At 49.8% G+C, this 21,635-nt stretch overlaps 1 protein-coding gene across 5 annotated transcripts in view; it reads left to right on the top strand.

Moving 5' to 3' along the window:
* Eepd1 (endonuclease/exonuclease/phosphatase family domain containing 1) overlaps nt 1-21,635 on the top strand; it is a 130,443-nt gene that overhangs the window by 78,511 nt on the left and 30,297 nt on the right. For 4 of the 5 annotated variants that reach the window (XM_021254587.2, XM_087196418.1, XM_004840297.4 and 1 more), the window contains 4 exons: nt 2,739-2,849; nt 6,839-6,970; nt 8,300-8,438; nt 21,351-21,545. In XM_021254587.2, coding sequence (XP_021110246.2) covers nt 2,739-2,849; nt 6,839-6,970; nt 8,300-8,438; nt 21,351-21,545 — 577 coding nt within the window. The remainder of the gene's footprint in view (nt 1-2,738; nt 2,850-6,838; nt 6,971-8,299; nt 8,439-21,350; nt 21,546-21,635) is intronic. The other variant, XM_004840296.3, reaches the window with a different exon arrangement.

Here is a 21,635-nt window from a genome sequence, read left to right as displayed (position 1 = left end):
CTTGAGGGCTGTCAGAGGATGGACAGAGGCTTCTGGGGAAAGGATGGGAAGAGGATATAGAGGGGAACTGGCCCAGCCCTGAACAGCTGTCCAGGCGGAGGCCCAGCAGCAGGCTGGGCAGACCTGACCCCACCCTCCCGTCACACTTCCCAGCCAGGTGACCCTGACCTTACACCAGGAAGGGCCCCACCATCCTGAGCAGCAAATGGCCCCGGAACAGCTAGAAGAACATCTGCCTCCTGGGGCTCCGCAGGGCCTGCAGAGGCGGGGGCACCACCGCTGTGCCCGGGTACAACTGGCAGGAAGTCCCTCAGGCCGACTTCTCAAAGCTTCAGGGGCTCAGAAACGACCCTGAGACCTGTAGCAATGCAGACTGTGCAGGAGATCAGGGACCCAGGAGGCCCGTGCTGCGGTCCACAGACCACATGTGGAGTAGCAAGGACCTAAAACGTTCCCCTTCTTAGCTTGGCCGTGACCCTTCAGTGTAAGTGTCACTTTGGTTAAAAGACAATTCCTTCTCTGGTCCTAGAAACAGAAGAAAATCCCTAGCCCTTCCTTAACTCTGATTATGAAAATTGGGGCCAAGGCAGCTCTTGGTAACCACACTTATGTCCCTGGTCTCCTGAGTTGTTAGCTCTTCCCAGTGACGTAAAAAGCACTGGGGAGAGGTTGGATACAGGTAATCTGCACTGTGGCTTTGAGAGGGAGTCACAGCAAGGCTTCAGATGTGCAGGATTCAGATGCCCACTGGGCTAGGGCTCCTGGAGTTTACTGAGGAGTAAACAGATTTTAAGTATAAAATAAAACGTAATGCCTTCCCTCCATCCATGAAACTAGCTCTGCCTTCCATCAAATGCAGATTGCCCAGCCCAGCCCAGTCTCTAACTAAGCATGTCTGGGGCCAGGCCTGGGAATCTGCATTTTAACAAGTACCCAGTGACACCGATCATCTCTACCTAAGTCAAAAACATGGTCTCTCAAAGTGACCAGCATGGGCAACTTGCCTTTGGTCTGGTCCACCTTTCCCTCTGCAGAGCTGTGTCACCAGGAAGGAAGTAGCTGAGCTGGGTGGCTTTGTGGCTATCAGAGATGCACCCCTATGGGCCAGGTGCCTGTAGACTGGAGTCCCTGCCAGCCAGTGCCCTCAGGCTGGGGCTCCCGGATACATGGTGGGCTGGGCTGGTCGCCTGGCAGGGCTTTTTAAACACTGAGCTTCCCTGGTGGGGGCTGGGTCTGTTGATTTGTTTCTTCTGTCTATCTGGGTTTGAGGTTCTGAGGACACCTTCAGGTGAAACTGTTAAAGAGGCCATCATAAACACGATTCGACGCTCAGGCAAGAGATATGGGCCACGGCTACAGATTTGGGGTCTGATAGAGGTCCAAGCTGACTCTGAGGAACTGGCAAGCAGGAGTAAAGGCAGCTGGTTAAAGCGAGAAACCCTCACAAAGGAACCGGCAAGTGGGTGCTCAAAGGTGTATGGAGGGACACGAGGGTGTAACTGGGGAGGGCAGCGGCAGGTGTCAGAGCATCTCAAAACCTGGGCCCAAGCCAAGCATGGTGGCTCATGTCTGTGATCCTAGCACTGTGGGAGCCTAAGGCAGGAGGATCTTGAGTTCAAGACAACCTGGGCTACTTAGTGACTTAGAGAGATCCTATCTGAAAATAAAGAAGGATTGGGATGTAGCTCAGTGTGAAGGCCTTGAGTTCAATCTCCAGGACTGAAAGAAAAAAAAAAAATGCTAGGCCCAAATCTAATGAAGTCTGGAGACTCCTCCAGAAAGCTGACTCAGGGCTGGGGATTTAGCGCAGTGGTTCCGCTATCTGCCTTGGAAGCTCAAGGTCCTGAGTTCAATCCCTGGTACCAAAAAAGAAGCTGCCTCAGAATGAATTCGAGAAACTGGCCTATGTACTGTAAAGTTAATAGTCTGGGATTTTTTATTTTGTGGTCCTGAGGATTGAATTCAGTACTTTTGCACTAAGCTACATCCCAGGCCTTTTTAAATTTTTTAATTTTATTTAGAGACAGAGCCTCACTAAGTCGCTGAGTTGCCCAGGCCTGTCTGCAACTTGCAATCCTCCTGCTTCAGCCTCCCAGAGTGCAGGGATTACAGGCGGGCACCACCACACCCAGCTTGGAGTTGGCAGGGTTTTTCCTTTTCTTCCTACCTTGTGCTATTTTGTTTTACTTCGGTGATAAAGACTCTTTTTGGACCCCAGGCCACATTGTGGAACACATAGGAGCACAAAGTCGTGCACGACACAGATGGGCACGTAGCCATCTGCAACAGTATGTGGTTGAGGTTTGAGCTGGGGTCATTTTCTGTCCCTGTGCGATAAGCTGAGCCCCGAAGAGGAAAGATTCCATGTGGACCTCTTCTTTCCTTTTGGATTTGACACCGATCGGAAGCCACTGGCTTCCCCGTACGGACAGGGCTTTGACTGCTCTTTCTGAACCATTTGGGACCGAAAACCTCAGTCCCGATGATTACTTGGTGTTTTGCAGGTGGACAGTGTGTGTTTTAATTTGTGCTGCTTGCCTTGTCATCTGGATCTTTGGAACCCCCATGTTTATTTTGCTTTGTTCACTCTTTATGTATTTCTCTTTTGATTGACGGACAGCAGCGGGAAGCCTGCTCTTCAAGAGCACAGGCACGAAGCCCTGCAGCCTCCAGCCTGCAGGTGGTGGCTCGGAGCCACAGTGTCGGGGACACGCACTGACTGGCCTCTGTTTTTGCAGTTCTGTGCGGAGCTGAACCAGCCGGTCCTGCCCAACATCCGCAAGTGGAGGGGTCCTCGGGGATGCTGGCGGTCCCTGGTCACCGAGAAGCCCTCGAGTCAGTTCCAGAAGGTACTTTTTATTTTTTTATTTTTTTCCAGAAGGTACTCTTGCTACACAGCCTCACCTTTGCTTTTATTTTATTCCAGCAGGCTTTCCCCCAGCCCAGTCGAGGGCGTTTTACGTTTTCCTGTGCTGTGCCCTTGGGCAAGTCTGTGTTCTCTTCCAGTTCTCAGTCTCTGCCCTTCCTTTCCAGTGCCCTGGTGCTTGCTTCATATTAGCTCAGGAGTGGACGGCTGCCCAGGCGGAAATTCAAGCTTGGGGTCCTGGGAGGAGGAATCTGTCCAGGGCCAGGACAGCAAAGTGGGGATTCTGTCCTTTGTCCTTGAAGTCCCTTTGCCACATTCCGTCCACTGCACGCTGACTGGAAACTTGAGAGCCACCTGGGTTCATCCCTGATGTATTTGCTTTCATACCTGAAACTGTGCACATAGAGGTGCTCTGTTGACATTTCCACCAGATCCTGATCCTGGATTTTTGTCAGCAGTGTTGCCCTGTGATATGGGTGGATCTCTGCGTACAAACATTTTCGTTCTTGCATACTGTATTCAAGGCCAGGTTTAGAGGGCTTTGAGACTTTTTTTTGTGGCACTGGGGATCGAACTCGGCTCCTTGCGCTTGCACAGCAGGTGGCGAAACCACTAAGCTAAATCCCTGGCTAAGACTTTTTTTTTTGAAAAAGACTTTTGGGCTGGAGATATAGCTCAGTGGCAGCACCACAGACAAAATAAAACTGAAAGTGGTGGCATACACCTGTAATCCCAGCCCTTGGGAGGCTGAGGCAGCACAATTGCCTCAAGTTCGAGGTCATCCTGGGTTACATAATGAATTCAAGAGCAGCCTAAACTACCCTGTTTTAAAAAAGCAAAACAAAAAAGGATAGTTACATAATTTTCCTATAAATGCAGATGTTGTTTTTCACCTGTAGTGGGCCTAATGTGCTTAGAACGTGAATTATACTTACATAATTAATATGTATAACTTGGGCTCTTAAGCCATAAATCATAAATGTATACCAGATTAAATGTATACCATAAATGTATACCAGCCATTTATTTATTATTTTATTTTATTTTATTTTTTTGGTACCAGGGATCGAACTCGGGACCTTGCACTTTCGAGGCAGGCGGCAGAACCACTGAGCTAAAGCCCGGGCCCCCAGCCATTTATTATTATGAACAATAATAAACCCATATTGATTGTTATTGACAGTCTGGCCCTACTTTTTTGAGCTCTTCCTGAAAAATGTGCACTTAAGCTGGGGATTTAGCTCAGTGGTCCCGCTGCCTGCCTTGAAAGTATAAGGTCCTGAGTTCAATCCCGGTACTAAAAAAAAAAAAAATGTGCACTTAAATCCCCCTGCTCTGGGCCACACTTTGGCATGGACTTGGCCCCTTAAGGGGCAGTGAATCAGGCCTATTCAGGACAGGGCAGAGCAAAGCTGAGGGCAATGCTTCCGGGCCTCACAACTGAGCCCAGGGCCATCCCCGCTCGATCTCACAGAGGTGCCAGCACCACCTTGCTGGTCCATAAATAGCGCTTGACGTGTGTGGGTGTGTGAAGCTTTGAGGGGCTTTCAGAGTCATCTGTTCAGCACGCATTCTTCATCCATCCAGCAAACTGCTCATGCATGGTGACTCGCACCAGGCCCTGTGTTGTCCCAGGTGCACATCAGTGAGAAAACCCTCCCCACCGACCGGCCCCTCTTCCAAGACACTCACAGACTGTTGGGACAGGGCAGGTCACCCTGCTCCACGAGGGGGTCAAGGCCATTGGAGAACAGCATGAAGTCACCACGAGCCAAATTCCAGCCACTTAAACCTCTGTGCCTCAGTTTCTTCCTCTGTATGATAGAGGATAACCCTTTTCTTAGCTTCAGGATTTAATCAAGCAGCCCTGGTGTGCATCAGCACAATGAAGGCCAAGTAGGATGTGCAGGTGTGGGACTGAGCACCCGGTCCCCATCAGCTGCAGCTATGTCCAGGCCCAGCCAGTCATCACCATAAAGTACTGTGGGCCAGTCTGGCTATGTCTGAATTTTAAATATTCAGGAGGATGTGCTACTCAGCTTTTCTGTCCTTGGGACACAACATCCAACACCCACAACCTAAAAGAGGAGAGGTTTAGTCTGGCTCTGGCTCACGGTTTCAGGAGATTCAGTCCATGGTCAGCTGGCTCCAAGCAGGAACATCATGGTAGAAGGGCATGGTGGACCAAAGCTGCTTAGCTCATGGTGGCCAGGAGCAGAACAGACAAACAGTGGCAGAGAGGAAGGGCCGGGGACTCTACAGAGTACCAAGGTCACACCTCCATGAGCCTCCCCAAGACATACCCAGAAGTATGCTCTATTAATCTGCTGGGCATTTCTTAATCCAATGAAGTTGACATATCAGGATGAATGGTCACAACCGATAATCAAAAAGATGTGTTACAACACTGAATCAAACAATCCACCTGCAGGTCAGGAATATTTAGTATGTGTACTGCACAAGAAAGCACAAGTGAGCTGGGAATTCAGCTCAGTGGTTTCACCACCTGCTGCGCAAGCGCAAGGACCCGAGTTTGATCCCCAGTACCAAAAAAAAAAAAAAAAAAGTAGAAAGCACAAGCCCTGCTCCCCAACCCTGGTCTCCGGTCCCTAAGCCCCCTGGTCCCTTCTCTAGCCCCTACATCGCAGCCTGAGGCAGTTTGCAAATAAGAAAGCTGAGACCTGAGAGACCTTGGAAGAAGTGATTTGCCCCACAGTGTCCCCTGCCTGGAGGTGGTGCTCAGAGCTGAGCCTGGAGCTATCGGCTGGGCCAGCAGCTCTTGACCTTGACAGTCAGTCTGAGTTGCTGAAGGCACCCAGATGTGTCACAAACCAGTGATGGAGCAGTGTGCACAGAAGGGTGGGGGACAGGAAAGGCCCTGGGGCCACTGGGAACACACAAGCAGGCCTGACAGGTGGCTGTGAGGAGGAAGGTGGCATCAGGGAGCTGAGACTGTTTTCAGGCAGAAGATGACCGGAGCCCTGGGCAGGGAAGGTGGCCCTGGCACCGCTGCATGGGACACACACAAAGGAGAGGAGCAGACAGAGCTGACAGAGCGCTGCCGACCTCACCGTGCCCAGGACGCTGAGGCATAGATAGGCAGGGTGGCTCTTGGCTCCCTGACACAGGGGACACTGAGACCAGGGTCTGTGAATCCACCCAGTGCTGCTGCCAGCAGGGAGCACAGAAGCTTCGGCCCGAGCTGAGCCAAAGACTTGGGGGCAGCTGCCCAGGAGGATGCTTGTGCAGGGCCACTTCCGCCCCTATGGCTTGGTGGAGCCCTGAGCAGCACCGCCGGCCTCTGTGATGGTGTGGGCCCTCCCTGCAGATGTGTGCAACTTGCCCGTGCTGGTGCTGTGGGTGTGGAGAAGAAGCCGCTCTGTCCTGAGCCTCCAGGCAGTGGCAGAAGTGGGCGGCTTGAGAGCAGCCTCTCAGATTGCAGGGATGATGGGACCCCTCAAAACTGCCCTCAGCAGCCCAGAGTCTGTGCCCCCATGGCCCTCAGGGCCATGACCCAGGCTTCAGGCGTCCACCTGCAGAGCCCTCCACCCATTCCTGAGCTCCGGGCATTGAGGCCTACCCAGACTCCTTTATCCAGCAGCTGCAGACTGAGCCACCTCTAAGTGCTCGGCCCCACATGCTGTGACCAGCCGCTCATCTGCAAGTCACCCCCACCCCACACAGTCTCCTGAATGATTCCCAGCATGGCCTTCACAGCTGCAGGGTTTTCAGAAAGTTACTCAGCCTCTCTGAGCACCTGTGTCCTCCCCTAGCAAAGGGGGCACAAGCTGCTACCTTGTGGCACGGGATGACCCCTGGGATACCTGTGCCCAATCAGCGGGAAGAGCCTGGCTGTGTGGGGCACTTTGGGGAATGCTCTTGGGGAGCAGGAGCCCCCACCGCCTATCCCCTTGCTCCATTTCCCTTGTGGAACTCGCACCCAGCACTCACTATGTCTCCTTTTCGCTGCAGAGTGCTGGGTACTCGGGATTCCTGTGGGACACGGCAGCCGGTGTGGAGGTGCGAGATGCTGCCTGGCAGGAGAGCCCCAGCAATGGGCACGGGAGGCCCCCGGCACCCAGCTCGCACCTTGCCAGGTTCAAGGTACCTGTGCCATAGGTCACGTATGTTTGGGGCCACGAGCTGCAGCTCCCCCTCACCCCAGGGCTGCAAGGCCAAAGGGTGGGTGTGTGCGCCCTGGGGTGTCCACTGTGGTACCCGCTGACACTTCTGTGCCCCAGCCTACAGTCTTCACCTGTGGGCCCTGTCTGCACACTCACACTCAGGGACCTGCTGGGGGAGTCAGCTCAGGTCATCTTTAAAACCTCTCACCACCGTGCCGGGCCCCTTTTTATGTCAAGCGACTTTGGCCGAGTAAAGCTACAGCAACAGCCAGACTAGCTAGTGTCACTGCAACGCAAGCTGGCTTTTACCTTTTTTTTTGGTACCGGGGATCAAACTCCTTGCGCTTGTGCAGTGGGTAGCGAAACCACTGAGCTAAATCCCCGGCCCAGCAAGCTGGCTTTTAAAGGTGAGCGTGGTGGCGCACACCTGTAATCCTGGCACTGTGGGAGGCTGAGACAAGAAGATTACAAGTTTGAGTCCAGCCCTGGGCAACTTGGCAACTTCACAAGGCCTTGTCTCAAGATAAAAAGTGAGAGAAGTGCTGGGGATGCAGCTCAGGGCATTCAGTCCCTGGACGGAATCCCCTGGACTGACAAAACTGTGCAAGCTCTTTTGGATGAAAAAGTGCTGTGGTGTCCCCCGTGGTGGCCCAGCTCCTCTCAAGAAGCCCCCTAGCCAGGCACGTGGCCTCCTGTGCCGCGGGTCACATGCAGAGCTGTGCAGGTGGATGGTCCCGTACAGGGGTGGGGCTTGGTTGGAGAACTTAGCTCAGAGGCACAGTGCTTGCCTAGTACGTGTGAGACTCTGCATTTCATCCGCAATGCTGCAAAAAGAAAAAAGAGAGAGAAAAAGAGATGAGAAGAAGTGCAGTGCATCCTGCCCTTACCCCTGCCTAGCCACAAGGTGGCTTCCCTGATAGGCAGGGCTGCAGCGACAGAGCTGTGGGCCTGGGGGTGTCAAACTGGGGCCCTGTCTGCCAGACAAGCTTGACACCTCTGCTTCCTGGAGCCCCCATCTTTCCTTTCTTAGCAGTGTTTATTTTTGTTTCCATGACAACCAAAGGCCTACTAGCCAAACTCCAAGCAGTCAAGTGGGGCCTGACGGCCCAGCAGATAAAGTGTCTCCCTGGGTGAGGCCTGCAGAGCACCCCCTGCTGCCCAGCTGTGATCAAGGTTAATCAGCACAGGGTGGGCTTCAGGGGGACAGGAGCCCCCAGTGGTGGGACGTGTGTGGACTGAGGTGCGCGTGGTGCATCGGGAAGTGGCAGCGTGCGAACCCCTCCCTGTCTCTCTGTCTCCCGCTGCCCAGGTGGGAAGTAACGAAGTGACCCTTGTGAACCTTCACCTGGCTGCCCTGAGCCTCCCGGCGACAGAGAACCCCAGCAAGAATCCCAGTGACAGCCACCGTCTGGCAAGCTTGGCACAGACCCTGCAGGGCACCCTGAAAGGTAGGATGGGGTCCTTCTCCTCGGCCCGGCCTTGCTTCTGCAGGGTGGGCAGCTCAGGGTCCTCCATGCCACCTCGGGCCACCGAGGCCAGGTATCTGTCAGCAGAGCAAGCCGTGGGGACTGGGACGGTCACACACCTGCCCCTCACAGGGCCTAGCTGGCCCCTGCATGGTAATCTTTGTCTCCTCTGTGGACATCACGTGTGGATTCCATGGTGGTGGCTTCGTGCCTTGTCTGCCTCTTGTGAATGCAAAGAATTAGAGGGCAAATATAAGTGATGAGCCCTTCTCGTTGATGACTCGTCCTGGTCCCACTCCATGGTGCCACCTTTAGATGCTCACATTCTCTTGTGAAAGACAGGAGGTGACTCGAAGGTGTGTTCCTATTAGCCACTGAGTTTTCCCCGGTGGGATGCGGTCTTAATCTCAGCCCCTTGGGTGGCTGTTGAGCTCAAGCCCCAACCCACTTGCCCTCTGCTGGGTGATCAGGAGGACATAGAGAGAAGCACCAAGCATTTGGGGGATCAGGGTACCCAAGCTGACTTTAAAACACCAGGAGAATTAGAACACTAGTTGGAGGCTGAGGCAGGAGGATCACAAGTTCCAGTCCAGCCTGGGCAACTTAGCAACCAATCAAGACCCTATCTCAAAATAAAGAAAGGCTAAGGATGGAGTTTAGTGTGAAGGGCCTGGATTCAAGCTCCAGTCCAGCAAACAAAACAAAACAGATAACCCAATCCAAAAAACGGGCAAATGAATGGAATAGACATTTCTCAAAGGAAGAAGTACAAATGGCCAATCAGTATATTTTCAAAGTGTTCAATATTTTTAGCTATTAGAGAAATGCAAATCACAACTACATAGAGATTCCATGTCACCCAAGATGGAAAGGCTATCAGCAAGAATACAAAATAAAACAGGAGCTGGGTGTGGAGGTGCATGCATGTGGTCCCAGCACCCTGGGAAGCTGCTGCAGGAGGACTGTAAATTCAAGCCCAGCCTGGGCAGTATAGCAACTTAGCAAAACCCTTTCTCAAAATAAAAATTTTAGAATAAAAAGCTGGGCTGGGCGTGGTGGTGTACGCCTGTATTTCCAGCACTTGGGAGGCTGAGACAGGGCATCACTGCAAGTTTGAGGCCAGCTTGGGCTACATAGTTCAAGGCCCTGTCTCAAAACAAACAAACAAAAATAAAAATAAAGAGCTGAGGATGAGGCTTAGTGCAAAGATCCTGGGCTCAATCCCCAGTACGACCAAAAAAAAAAAAATTGGAAAGAGCAGGACCTTGGGGAGAAAGGTGGAATCTTCCTAGGTTCACCCCACTCACCCAGTTTTCCGTGCTTGGTATCAGAAGGAGAGCTGGCAGGACCATAAAGACAGAGGGGTTGTGGTGGGGTGTGGTCTGCCAGAGCCACTGCCTTCTCTAGTTGAGGCTTTACAGGTGAGCCCTGGAATTCTCTTCTGTACCCGAGTCTCTACTGTACTTTTTAGCCTCCTAAGACGTCTCCTTGCTACGCTGCCCCCTCACACTGGGAGATTAAGAACAGATTTGGCTACGAAAGTATTCTGGTTAAACTATGAGCTTATATTGTAAAAGTTTTTTGTTGTAGAAATAGACACATGATCTGGAAGGTACCTGTGTAATCATTTTTAAGTGTGTGGTGTGGTGGCATTAAGTCCATTTACACTGCTGTGTAAATCCATCTCCAGAACCTTCCTGCTGTCCCAGCTGGAACTCTGAGCCCCTGAAACACTAACTCCCAGCCTCTCCCACCTCCTGTTGCTCCTGGCAACCACCATCCTGCTCCCTGTCTCCGTGGAGGCGACCGCATCGTTCACATAAGGGGAATTGTACAGGACTTGTCTTTTTGGGTCTGGCTTATTTCATTTACGATAATATGAGGTGTGATTAAAAAACAGTGAAGGTTTAAGACTTTTTATTACAGTAAAAAACACATTGTCACAAATCCCCCTCACTTTGAACACACTTATCCCACCACTCTTGCCACTTTCTGAAGCAGTTCTGGAAGTCCTCTTTCATGAGTGTCTGTAGTTAATTACACTCTTGGCTGTCTTGGTGTCCTGAACTGATTGAGAATGTTTCCCTTTCATGGTCACTTTGGCTTTGGGGAAGAGCCAGAAATTACACAATGCCAGATGCATTGAATAAGGTAGACGAGGATACACTGTAATGTTTTTAGGAGCCTGCCTTTCCTTGGGAGGCACTTGGGAGCAACATTCACTGTAGTTTTGATCACACCTCATAAAGACACTCATGAAAGAGAACTTCCAGAACTCCTTCAGAAAGTGGCAAGAACCAAGGGATAAGTGTGTTGGGCGAGGGTACCTTGATGAGATGAATAGCAATGTGTCTTTTAGTATAATAAAATTTTAAATTCAAACACATACTGTATGTTTTGACCAGTCCTTGGGTCTTTAGGGTTCACCCACAGTGCAGTGTGTATTAGAACTCCTGTCCTCTCTGAGGGTGAATAGTGTCCCGCTGTCCATAGGGACCCCATCTCCCTGTTCACCAGCTCAGCTGTTGGGGGCACCTGGGTCGCGCCCCCTTGGGGCTGTTGAGAAGAGGGCTGCTGGAAGCACAATGTTCTATAAGGAAATTTTAGTCTTCACAGTAAAAAAACGGTGCTAAGATGCCCCATCCAGGAAGCAGCTGTGTTCCCCCACAGCCACTCTGTCACCTGTTACAACAGACGACTTGAGCCAGATGGGGTGGCGCACACCTTTAGTCCCAGCTACTCTGGGAGCCTGAGACAGGAGGATCACAAGTTTGCCCCCAGAGACCCTGTCTCAAAATAAAACAGGAAAAGGGCTGGGCGTGTAGCCCAGTGGTAGAGCACCCCTGGGTTCCATCCCCAGCATCACAAAAAACAAAAACAAAAACAGAAAAACAATGATTTGATAGGTTTTCACATGGGTGACAGTTTGCTATGCACAATCTGAACTCCTTTTCCCATGGACGCAGAAAGGAAAACCCACAGCTCCTCCAGGGCCTTAAGCCGGCCATCACCCTTCTTCCCCTGGTACTCAGGGAGTGGTCAGGTTTTCTTCAGAAGCCTCAGCAGGTACTTTGATAAACTGCCAAGAGACTGTTGACCTGGCTCGCTCGGCCTTGATGCATCTGGATGGGGACAGTGACCCACGTTCTGTGTGCCCTTCCTGTAACTCACAGCCAATTAATTGTTAACCGTAACCCTCAGGCCAGGGATGCAGGAAGTGCCAGGACCTGCCTGGGCACAGCCTGGCTCAGTCGATCAGCAGAGGAGACAACACCTTCTTCCCACGGTGCCAACAGCAGCCAAGTCCTTCACAGCTCCAGGCCTCGCTCCCTTCCCCTGGACTGTGTGGCCGTGGGTTCTTACATCCTCAGTGGGATTTTCTGCTTTCAGATCTGAGCAGGGCTGGAGGACAGGGCGCCCCTCTGTGAACTCGGGAAGCAGGGCCCGGAGCCGTGCCTGGCACCTGGGGGGTGGTCCTTCAGCGGGGTCTCGCCCCGGAGGCAGCACTGGCACTGGAGAGGGCCAAGGGGTCTCTGAGGAGATGGGCCTCAGTCTCTCCCTTCCCTTCTGGGATCTAAGGGAACAAGTGACCGAGAGCCCACCCCACACACCCCCTGCAGGTGGAGTCCCGGAGGAGAATCCGGGCTTCTAGGCACCTGCAGCTGCTCAGAGCAAAGACCACTCACATAGGCGGGCCTAACAGTGACACGACTGTCATCCCAGCACTCAAGAGGCTGAGGCAGGAGGACTGCAAGTCCCAGCCTAGCAAATTGGCAAGACCCTGGCTCAAAAACAATGATAAAACGGGACTAGGGATGCAGTTCAATGTCAGGGTCTCAACTTCAGTAGTCAGTACTGAAGAAACAGAAAGCTTCCTTTGTACCATCGGTGACACAGATATCTAATGGGCAGAATATGCTTTTGAGATACCTGAACAAACCCATCCCAGACAAGAAATGTGTGTTGTCCTGCAGTCCCTCGGGGCTGGCTGCCCAGACACCTGCCTGTCTCCCGCTTCTCAGAGCCACCTTGCTCAGGTACGCAGTCACCGGATGCGCTGTCCGGAAGTGGTCAGCCCAGGGCCCGGCATACAGTGACCACGTGTATGGTCACCAACATGGCTCCCAGACGGCCTTCCTGCTGGACGCTACCACTGGGTCCTCCGGTGACCTGGCCTCGGACAGCATGGGACCCAGCATGCAGGCCACACGGAAGCTTCAGGGGCCTCATCCAGACCCTGTCCCAAGCTTAGGAGGGGCCATCTGCAGCGCGCGCCTGCCCTCTGCTGGTCGCTACTGTCATTGCACTTTGCTTCAATTTCCCTCTCGCCCTTACTGAAGCAATCAGGCCAAGAAAAAAGACTGGCTGAGGGTCTCAGTTGGTGTTTGCTCATTTGTTTGTTTGTTTGTGGTACTGGGGATTGAACTCAGGGCCTTGGCAATGAGCTATATCCCGACCCCTTTATTTTTGGTTTGGTTTGGTTTGGTATTTTTGAGACAGGGCTTTGTTATATAATCCAGGCTGACCTCAAACTCACTGTTTGGACAACTCAGCAAGACCCTGTTTCAGGATAAAAAGGGGCCAGGCATGGTGGTGCACATCTGTAATCCCAGCACTCAGGAGGCTGAGGCTGGAGGGTCACTGGAAGATTTCTGGGATTACAGGCATGCACCACCATACGTGACTGTCGCAGATAACACTGATGATTTCATTTAGGAACTGCTTTCCTAAAAGCTTCCTTCGCAAGGTGCACATGAGGAAGGGTCACCCCCTGGGTCATGGTCTTCCTTGCATGACCTCCCTAGGAGAAGGGTCAGGCAGAGCCGTGGGAATCCCTCAGAGCCTGGCTGGGCTGCATTGTTCTTTCAGAATTCCTATTCCCTTTCTTGGAAAATACTTTCTAACTGCTCTGCTTCCTGTACAAATAACTGGCTGTGGGGGAAATGCTTAGAATACTTCAAAGAGAAAACCTTTCCACTCTGGCCTGATCCCACTTTGTCACATCGGCCCGTGTCTCATCTGGACAGAACCCCAGGAAAAGGGTTGTGCGTCTTGTTTTCTGGACCCCAGGGGTTGCCTGAGGCCACTGAGCTGAGGGAACAGAGCCTAGATCGCATCTCAAGGTCACCCCATTGTTTCCTCTTAGACCTGGGCCAAGAGCCGCTTTCCAGATCTGCAGCTCTGGTCTCAGAACTCTGTGGCCTGTCTTTCTCCAAGTTCCTGTGGATTAATACAGTGAGATGAGCAATCCGGGGAAAGGAGATGGAAATAGCACTGCTGTCAGAGAACATGATCACCCTTTTTGTTACGCTTCAAGTTTAAAAAAAGGAAATGGCCCCAGTAAATGAATGATGAGAACTGGTGAATTGAGGAAAAAGCTGGAAGGGCACACAGGTTGGGGAGGGAGCACAGGCAAAGGCGCCCTGTCCCTCATCCTCCACTGGCACCTCCTCCTTGCGCCGTTCTGGTGCTGCCCATGTGCTGGCTCTGTGCGGACCCGGTCCCCTTTCTGAGACGCGGAAGCTGGGGAGCCTTGGATGCTTGCCGTGGCTGAAGAAAGGCCCAAGGAGGGAGCCCAGACCCAGAGCAGTGACCATGTGAATTTGACCATGGTGGGGCAGGAAGGTTCCGTGGTGCCGTTTAGGACTGAGGTGCACAGTGCTTCGTAAACCAGAGAGCCCTGGTGAGCACCGGGCTTGTCCATGAGGAAGACCAGATTCCAATCCGATGGGCAGCCAGGCAATGAGACAGGTGTCCACAGAGTTGGAAATGAAAGACCAAGATACAATGGATATGTCCCAGCTGCAGACAAAGGTATCTATCTGCTGAAAAGGGAACCTATGACAGCTTCGCTCCAGAACTCTGATCTTACAGACCAATGATACATTCTCCACTAGAAAATGGCAGTTTGGTTCTACCACAGCCTGAGCACTAGAGCATGGTTTTCTCTCTTCTCTCATTTTCCCTTCTCCATTCCTTTATTGTACATGAAGTATCTGGTGTATGCACACAAGCATATTAGCACATCGCATTTTTTTAACTGTGGCCAACATGTTTTGATTGACATCACATGGAAATGGGACAGGGACAATACTGGTTCTGTGATGATAATCCCCTTTCTGCGTTAGTGACATGCTCATTCAGCTCTGATCTTTATATTCCAGTAAGTTATTTTGCTCTCACTGTTTCACACAAAAGACCTCAACAATCCTTGTATACTTTATTTAATGTTTTTCATTTATCATTGTAAAACCAAGGACAATTTTATGACTTTTTTGTATGTAGCTGTTACATGTAAGAAAATCTGTCTTTCAGTAGGAGTAAATTACTCTTTAGCAAAAGAATCCAGATTTTTTCTCCTGTAAGTTAAGTGTCTTGTTTAAATAAACTTCTTGTTTGAAGTGGGGAAGGGGGGATATAATGAAAGTAAAGATCCTATTCATCATAAAAATACTTAGAAATATGGTGATAAAATGACAAAAGTGGACAGGCATGGTGGCACATACCTGTAATCCCAGCACTTGGAAGGCTGAAGCAGGAGGATTGTGAGTTCAAGGCCAGCCTGAGCTACAAAGTGAGTGATTGTCTCAAAAAAGCAAGAAGAAGGAAGAGGAAAAGAAAGGAAGCCTATAAAACATTATTACAGAACATAAAGGAAGAGGCTTGAGTCAGTACGCACCGTGGCCTGTTGTCAGGTGGAGAAATGACAGCGGAAGACACCCCCCCATCTGTGTGTGTCCACTGCACCAGGGAGACCTGACCGTCTGGCTGCTGGAGGTGGCTTCCACGCTGGCTGCACACAGAAGCCCTGAGAGCTTTAGGAAACGCTGAGGATGCCCAGAGGGGTCTCTGCAGTGGAACCCCAGTCTCAGGAGTGAGGTTCAGCGTCAGTGTCAGGAGCCTCCTCAGAACCCTCCCACCTCAACCACATCTGCCCCTTTCTGGGGCCCCTGCATGACTGCATTTGAGAAAAGGAATTCTCTGTGTAGAAAAGAAAACGTGGGGTTCGGGACGTAGCTCGGTGGTGAGCACTTGCCTGGCATGCACTGGGCCCTGGGTTGTATCCCAAGTGCTCTGAAACAGTGAAAGAAAAAACTGTTTAAAGACTGCTAATTTGAAGGAGATCCATCTCTAGGATGTATTGATGAGTAGAAAAACAGCGTAGGAACTCATAGGTAAAGGTGCTATTGTGAATCAACACACAAGCCTGCTCATGCATGGGCCAAGTCACAGGAGACACAGGGGCTGGCTTCCTCTGGCCAGCTCCGGATGGGAATTGTTAAGCACACTATTAGTTTGCTTACTAAACATTCAAATTTTAATTTTTTTTCTTTTTAAGTTTTATCGGTACATTTTAGGTACACAATGTAATGACATTCATCATTGGAAATTTGCACCTTTACATAATCTCTCTTGGTTCTTATTTTTTCCCCCTTCTCCTGCCCTCCCTATTTATAAAGACTTTGTTTCTATTTTTTCATTTTCTCATATTAATCCCATTCCCTTCTTTCCTTTCCCCTACCCCTCCCACTTCCCCTTTGCCCCTTTTCTTCCTATTTCACATTATCTATTATACCTTTTAGTCCTTATTTACACTTTCAGTTTCTCACACTAGAGAAACTATTTGGTATTTATACATCTGTGTCCTGTTAATTTCACTTAAGAGTATCACCTCAATGTGCATCCATTTAGCTATAAATGTCTCCAATTCCTCATTTTTTGTGGCTGAGTAATACTCCATTTTATTAAAAAAAACAAAACACATTTTCTTTATCCAGTCTCCGGTTGATGGGCATTTGGGCTGCTTCCAAGTTTTAGCTATCACAAACTGTGCTGCTATGAACATGGGCGCACATGTATCACTGTGGTATGATTCTTTTAATTCTTTGGGGAAGATCCCCAGCAGGGGACTAGCTGGGTCAAATGGGACTTCCAGTCCTAGTTCTTTGAGGTATCTCTACACTGATTTCCACAGTGGTTGCACCAGTCTGCACTCCCACCAGCAGTGGAGCAGTGTTCCTCTTTCCCCACAGCCCCACCAGCATTTGTTATTGGTTGATTTCATGATAGCAGCCATTTCCAGAGTGAAGTGGAATCTCAGTGTTGTTTTCATTTGCGTCTCTCAAATGACCAGTGATGTTGAACATTTTTTCATGTATTTATTTGCTATTTCTACTTCTTTGTCTGAGAAATGTCTGTTCATTTCAGATGCCCATTTTTGGTTTGGGTCTTTAAATTTGGGAGATCTGATTTTTTTAAGTTCCTTATAGATTCGAGATAGTAGACCTTTGTCTGAGGAAGAGCAGGTGAAGATTTTTTCCCACATTGTGGGTTGTCTCTTCACACTGTTGGTGGTTTCTCTTGCTATGCAGAAGCTTTTTAATATGAAGAGATCCCACTTGTTGATTGTTTGTGCTGGTTCACGGGCAGCTGAGAATTTTGTTCATAAAATCTTTTCCTACACCAGTGTCTTCAAGAGTTCTACCTAACCTCTGTTCCAGCCGGTTCAGCGTTTCTATTTTAATATTTAGATCTTTAATCCATTTTGATTTTAGTTTAATGCATGGTGAGAGATATAGGTCTAGTTTTAATCTTTGGCAAGTGGAAAGCCAATTTTTCCAGCACCATTTATTAAAGAGGTTGTCTTTCCTCTAGTGAGAGTGTTTGGCTCCTTTGTTGAAGATGAGGTGGCTGAGTGTGCTGGAGTTGTTTCTGCATCTTCTAATCTGTTCCACTGGTCCTCAGGTCTGTTTCTTTGCCAGTACCATGCTGTTTTTATCACAATAACTTTGTAGTATAGTTTCAAGTTGGGGATTATGATACCCCCTGCCATGTCTCTGTTGCCATGTCTCTGTTGCTTTTGCTATTCTGGGTCTCTTCTTGTTCCAAATGAATTTTTGGATTGGTTTCTAAAGGTCCATGAAGTATGCTGCTGAGATTTCAATTAGGATTGGATTGAATCTATATAGCAGTTTTGGAAGTAAGGCCATTTTCACTATGTTGATTCTTCTTATCCAGGAGCAAGGGATGGCTTTCCATTTTCTGATACCATCTTCAGTCTCTCTTTTCAGAGTATATAGTTTTCAGAGAAGAGGTCTTTGATTTCTTTTGTTAGGTTGATTCCTAGGTATTTTGGTTTTTTGGATGCTATTGTGAAAGGAATTGTTTGCCCTGTTTCTATCTCAGTGAGTCTGTTGTTCATGTAGAGGAAAGCTATTGATTCTTGTGTGTTGACCTTGTATCCAGCTACTTACTGAATTTGGTTATTACATCTAGAAGAGTTTTGGTGGAGTTCTTGGGGTCTTCTATATAGAGTATCATGTCATCTGCAAATAATGACAATTTGACTTCTTCAATTCCTATCTTTATTCCTTTTATTTCTTTCTCTTGTCTAATTGCTGTGGCTAATATTTCCATCAAATTTTAATTTTAAAATCAAAACAGTTGGCTGGGCATGGTGGTACACGCCTGTGATCCCGGCACTCGGGAGGCTGACACAGGAGGGTGGGTGTGAGTTCAAGCCCAGCCTGGGCTACATAGCAAGTTCTGAACTGCATAACAAGACTCTGACAAAAAAAAAAAAAGAAAAAGAATGAAATTTGAAAAAGTGAAAACATAAAAGGAGCTTGTGAATATTGGTTTGATTTTGGAGTCCATGTAGGGACATTTTATTAATGGTAGTGCATTAAAAGAAAAATTAAATATCTCTGCTGCAGTTTGGCCATAGAGCAAATAAAAAGGCAAATGATGAGCTGGGGAAAGACCAGTTCCTATATAGGATGACAAGGTGCTGTTCTTAGTCTCTGAAGACTTCATGTACTAATGTCAATAAACCACTAGATCCCTGTGCAGCGTAGAGATACAGCGAAGACTCCAGCCCCGCCCTCTGTTTCTGGCGTCTCTCTGATCAAAGATCCGGGGCCCTCCGAGAAGTGACCAATTCTAGGATGGAGGAAGAAAAGATACAGGACAGTCCTGGAGCATCTTAGAGAGTAAGAAAGAAAGCGCTCAACAAAAAACACAGCAGGTGTGTGTGAGAAGGAGCCAGGAGCCGACAGAAAGAGCCCCAAAGATCAAGGCGGAAAAATCTGAGCTTTAACAAACTCATTAATAGGTTGCACATTATAATTTGAAGCATATGAGCCCATACTGGTATAAATAAATGATCAAGTAAAGTAATAAGCGAGGAAGACGAGAGAAATCTTCTGTGCAGCAGAATTACAAACATGTACACTAGCACATAGCGAGGGGCTGGCCACGGAACCCAGGCCCTCACATGCAAAGCGGACACTCACCACTGAGCTACCCCAGCCCAGGACTCCACATAACTTGAAGACAACTTGTTTTCTTACAACAGAAAGAAGCTGTGCCCATTTTGGTGAGAATACCCAGCATTGGTGGGGTGCGGGGAGAGGCACCTCATATCCCCGGTGGGATATGAGCAAAGCAAGCAGGTAAATCTATCCAGAATCAATGATGGCCTTGCTTTTAGACTGGAATTCTCTACTAAACCCAGAAAGCCAGGACACAGATTTCGGAGTGAGATTCTCACTTCAGCCTTGTTACAGCGGTGAGTTTTAGCAGCAGCCTGAGAAATGAGCCGCAGCCAGAGAATGGAGAACCAGTCATCGCTGTGGGGAGTGGACACCGTGGTTGCCCACGGATGCCGGGAGACCAGCCTTTTCCTGGTCCAGGGTTCAAGTTGACCTTCAGCAGATAGACCACCTGCGAGTCAGGCACAAGTAGCCGCTTCTTACACCTCCAGCATCAGCTGCTCCAGGTGTTACCCCGGAAACCAGGGTGTTTGGGAACTTCCTGCCTGAGCACAGGTTCCCGCTCATCTTATTGCCCTGAGTGGCCTGTGTATCCTCTGAGACCCAAGGCAGCCACCTTCTCCACCTCGGCCACCCTTCCCTGTGCTATGGATGCATTTTTTTTTTTGGTACTGGGGATCGAACTCAGGACCTTCTGCTTGTGAGGCAGGCGGCGGAACTACTGAGCTAAATCCCCGGCCCTATGGATGCATTCTGGTTCTGCCCCTGTGCTCTGTCCCCATCTTTCCCCCGCCCACTGTACCCCTCTCTGAATTTCTGGCCCACCTGGGTGCTCCGGAAATACGTGTTGAACATTAATGTTACCTATCCAGCAGGATGCTTTGGCTTTTTTCCACAGTGAGACCAGACCCCAGGAGTTCGAACCCAGGTGGTTTCTGTATTGCATCAGCCCTGCTCTTGCAGACTGGGGAACCTGGAGATGCCAGATGAGACCATACCTCCGTCCTCAGGCTGGGGAGTGGAATCAGGGAATCCCCTTCCCATCTCAAGGTGCCAGGGTCCGTGTTGAGTTTCGCTCTCCACCTGATTTTCTTTTACTGTAAATAAACTTTACTTCTACAGTTACCTTCAAAGGGTAGTACAGTGCAGTGCAACGGCGGCACACTGGGGATGCATGGGCTGAGTGGACAAGGAGAGTTACTGGCTGGAGGAGGGAGGTGAGAGGTGACAGAGCTGAAGGGCCAGCAGCAGCAGGACACGGAGGGCAAGATGGAGTTTCGCTCCCACCCGACTCTGGTGACACAGGTGTTTTGATGGACTCGATTCTGTCTACCCTCTTGGAAACCGATCCAGTGACAGTCTGAGTAGCAGCTCTTTCTCATCACCACCAATAAGTGCTGCTGGAGGTTCTTGGGCAGCTAAGGTCTCTGCTCTCAGACCCTCACACTTTCCCGTTGCAAAGGTTGGCTCCAGCCTTGACTCCTAAACCGTCCATGGCTGGCAGTAAAAGAGGCACCTCGTTCACTCTTTTTTCTTCAAGTCTTCAAACAGGCTTTTTGCTTTTTCTGAACAAGCAGTGAGCTGAGTGGGTCCAGATGCTGACGCTGATCCTGCATTCACGTACTTGAGAAGTTTCTCCATCTCCTCTATCACTGAACCACACTTTTTGGATATTATGATTATGATTAGTATTTTTTTGGTACCAGGGATCAAACTCAGGACCTTGCGCTTGCGAGGCAGGCATGGATATTATTGTTGACTTCATTGGCGCAGCGGACTCCATATGTTCCATGATCTGGTCCTCGTTCTTTGGAATTGTGCCAATGGCTGAGTGCTTCATGTTTTCAGAACCAGTCACGTGTACTATCTTTTCACCTCAATCCAGTCTCTCAATTATTTTTGCTTCAGTTTCCATGGTCACTGCTTTGCACTTCCTAGCAGTCCCCCCCCCACACCCCACCCCACATCACCACTGCTTTTCCTCTCGCTTCCGGACATCCTGGGCTCTGACTGAGCACTGCGCTACTGCACACTATGGCACTGCACAGTGAGCGCCCGGCAGCACGGCTGTGACAGTGTCTGGGAGACTCGGGAGCTACTTCCACGGTGGGTTCCATCTACAAATGTGTGTGATGCAAGGTCCAGTTTGTATCTGTTCAATTTTGCAACTCGAATGTTCAAACCAGGGACTTAGTGTATTTGTTAAGGTGATCTTGCTTTCTCAGCCAGGGGCTAGTCCGCTATTCCTGTTAATAGGAGGCACCTCAGTTCTGCTTCAGCTAAAACAGCTGAGCCTAGAAGGGTTCCAGCCAGACCAGGCACAGGCTTGTGGCAGAATTCATTCACTCAGAGGGTATTTATTCAGCACTTACTGTGCACTCAGCAATGCAATGTGAGCAGTTTCTTCTTTGAGGAGCTGACAGTCTTTCTGGAGAATCGAATTCATGAAGTAGCTGAAGCATAATTCATGAACCTGTAGAGTTTCCATCCTCGCACTTCCCCAGAAGTCCCTTTCCAGAAGTCGGGATCGCAGTTCTTAAGGTTCAGCTTCAGCCGAACCTGTATTCACTTCTGCTGCGATATCACATCCTCCACCTGATTTTCTTCCTTTTACTTCTAGGAGAAAAAGATGTCATCATATTGGGGGATTTTGGCCAAGGGCCAGATAGCAGTGACTATGATATCCTGAGAAGAGAGAAATTCCACCACCTCATCCCTGCGCACATCTTCACCAACATCAGCACCAAAAACCCCCAAGGCTCCAAATCCCTGGACAACATCTGGATCAGCAAAAGCCTGAAGAAGGTGTTCACAGGTAAGGGAGACAGAACGCAGCCCCACTTCCTCCCATTCTGGAGGAGAGTTGGGAACCCCAGTCCTGTCTGAAAGTGTCAGCTCCTCTGTG

The sequence above is a fragment of the Heterocephalus glaber genome, unplaced genomic scaffold, assembly GCF_053883595.1.
Source record: "Heterocephalus glaber isolate CG9 unplaced genomic scaffold, H.glaber_assembly_v1.0 deba00001610, whole genome shotgun sequence".
Lineage (NCBI taxonomy): Eukaryota > Metazoa > Chordata > Mammalia > Rodentia > Bathyergidae > Heterocephalus > Heterocephalus glaber.
This window is presented reverse-complemented; position numbering and strand designations above follow the sequence as displayed.